Source organism: Wasmannia auropunctata, unplaced genomic scaffold (assembly GCF_000956235.1).
Source record: "Wasmannia auropunctata unplaced genomic scaffold, wasmannia.A_1.0 LD278267.1, whole genome shotgun sequence".
Lineage (NCBI taxonomy): Eukaryota > Metazoa > Arthropoda > Insecta > Hymenoptera > Formicidae > Wasmannia > Wasmannia auropunctata.
In genome coordinates this window covers 650-2,620 of record NW_012084623.1, presented here as the reverse complement: position 1 = coordinate 2,620, position 1,971 = coordinate 650, and the positions used below count along the sequence as shown (strand labels likewise).

At 26.9% G+C, this 1,971-nt stretch overlaps 1 protein-coding gene across 1 annotated transcript; it reads left to right on the top strand.

Annotated features, from left to right (window-relative positions):
- Window positions 1-504: 504 nt before the first annotated feature.
- Window positions 505-1,647, top strand: LOC105461772 (cytochrome P450 4g15-like; the record flags this gene model as incomplete). Its single annotated transcript, XM_011708280.1, has 3 exons — window positions 505-682; window positions 1,141-1,320; window positions 1,396-1,647. Coding segments are annotated over 3 exons (528 nt in total), but the record flags the coding sequence as incomplete, so codon positions are not given.
- Window positions 1,648-1,971: the final 324 nt, after the last annotated feature.

Below are 1,971 nucleotides of genomic sequence, written 5' to 3'. Positions count from 1 at the left end.
AAAAGGTAGTAGCTGCCCGCAGAATTTTAAACCAAAATAACTCTTATAATTCGTAAAATAATTTCGTTATATTACATTGTTGTATTCGTTAAAAAGAATGCTACAACTTTTATCATATTAAAATTGTCACCTCACCATGCAAAAATTAATCATGTCTTTTCGCTCTCTAACATAAATATATAATATTTCTAAGTGATCACTTACAATAAAGTTTAGTCAGAGCCGTTTAATTAGATATTATATTTATTAGGTCTATCTCTATTAGTTTACGAGATAAAAAGGGTGGCCACTTATACGGGGACACCCTGTATATATATATATATATATATATTATATATATATATGTAAACTATGTATACTATATAAATCTATATCATTACGAACGCTTTGATTAATCTCGGAAAATATTCCAATTTAAAATTCAATTAATTAATAATTTTTGATATTACATTGTATTGATTTTCATATTGACATAAAAAAATATTTTATTTTATTTCGTAAAAGGAAAGAGTATATAAAGAATTGTTGGAAATTTATGGTACGGAAACCCCAATGTCTGCACCAGTTAAATATGAAGATTTACAACATATGCAGTATATGGATCGAGTAATTAAGGAAACAATGAGACTTTTTCCTACTGTTCCTATGATTAGTCGGCAGCTAAGTAAAGATCTTAAAATAGGTATGACAATTTTTTATTATTAAGCGAATATTAATAATAAGTTTTTTTTTGCCTTATTACAAATAATAAACAAATAAAATTTCAGGAATATGAATCTTGAAAAATTAGTCATTAGTAATGATGATTGGCCTTTTATTATTTGCACATGCCTGACATTTATTTTAAAATTTTCTTGAATTATGGTTAATAAAAAATATAGTTGTGTGTGTCAATTAGAAAAATATTCAATTCAGGAGATAAATTAAAAATTTTAGGACAGATAATATTTATTTGGATAAAAATTTAAAAAAGCGTAATAGAAATTATTTTATTTTTATTAAGTAATATAGTTTTGCCTTTTGCCAATTTTATATATTTCTGTAATAAAATCTGCCAATACAATAATATTTAAAGCTAATTGTAATATTTTTTGTTATTATACTTGAATTGTAGTATTAACATAATTGCATACGTTTCAGGAGATTCTATTTTACCGAAAAGTACTAATGTTATCCTAGCATTTATGCGGATGTATCGAAATGAAAAGTATTGGCCGAATCCACTGAAATTTGACCCAGACAGATTTCTGCCAGAAAGAATAAAAGATTGTCATTCGTATTATTATATCCCTTTCAACGATGGACCAAGGACTTGTATAGGTATGCACAAATAAATTACAAAATATTGCAATAACATTGAGATTTTTTTTCTATATATAATTATTAAACTTGCAGGTGAAAAATACGCAATGATTTCTATGAAAGTTTTCCTAGCTACTCTGATACGATCATTTGTATTCAAAGTGGACAGAAGAGTTCAGATAAATGAGATAAAATTAAAGACGGATTTATTTATATCTACTGTTGAGCCTTTAAAATTTAGAATTGAAAAACGGAATGTTTAATTAAAAGTAATAGTGTACCACTAGGTAGTGGTAATACTAAAAGTAGTATTGCGAAAATATGTTAAATAAAAGAAAACATATTTTAAATAAAATTTTTGCGTGTAAAAAAATTGAGTGTAAAATTTTTTTTAACGACTCATATTATTAGTTAATTAAATAACTGTATTGCAATAAGTTATAACACGTCATAATGGTACGTGCTTGCTACATTTAGTGCAGGGATCGTATTTGCTGCGATATAGAATTTTGATAGGAAGACCCTTCTTGTAAGTTGCCTCCGAGCCTTAAATTTCTAGCAGTCGATACCATCAGCAAAGTGCGTTGTAATTTTTGTGTCTTGTCACGGGCGAAAATTCAGCACAGACTTCAATCTGCTGTATTTTGAGCAGCTTTACGCGATCGAATT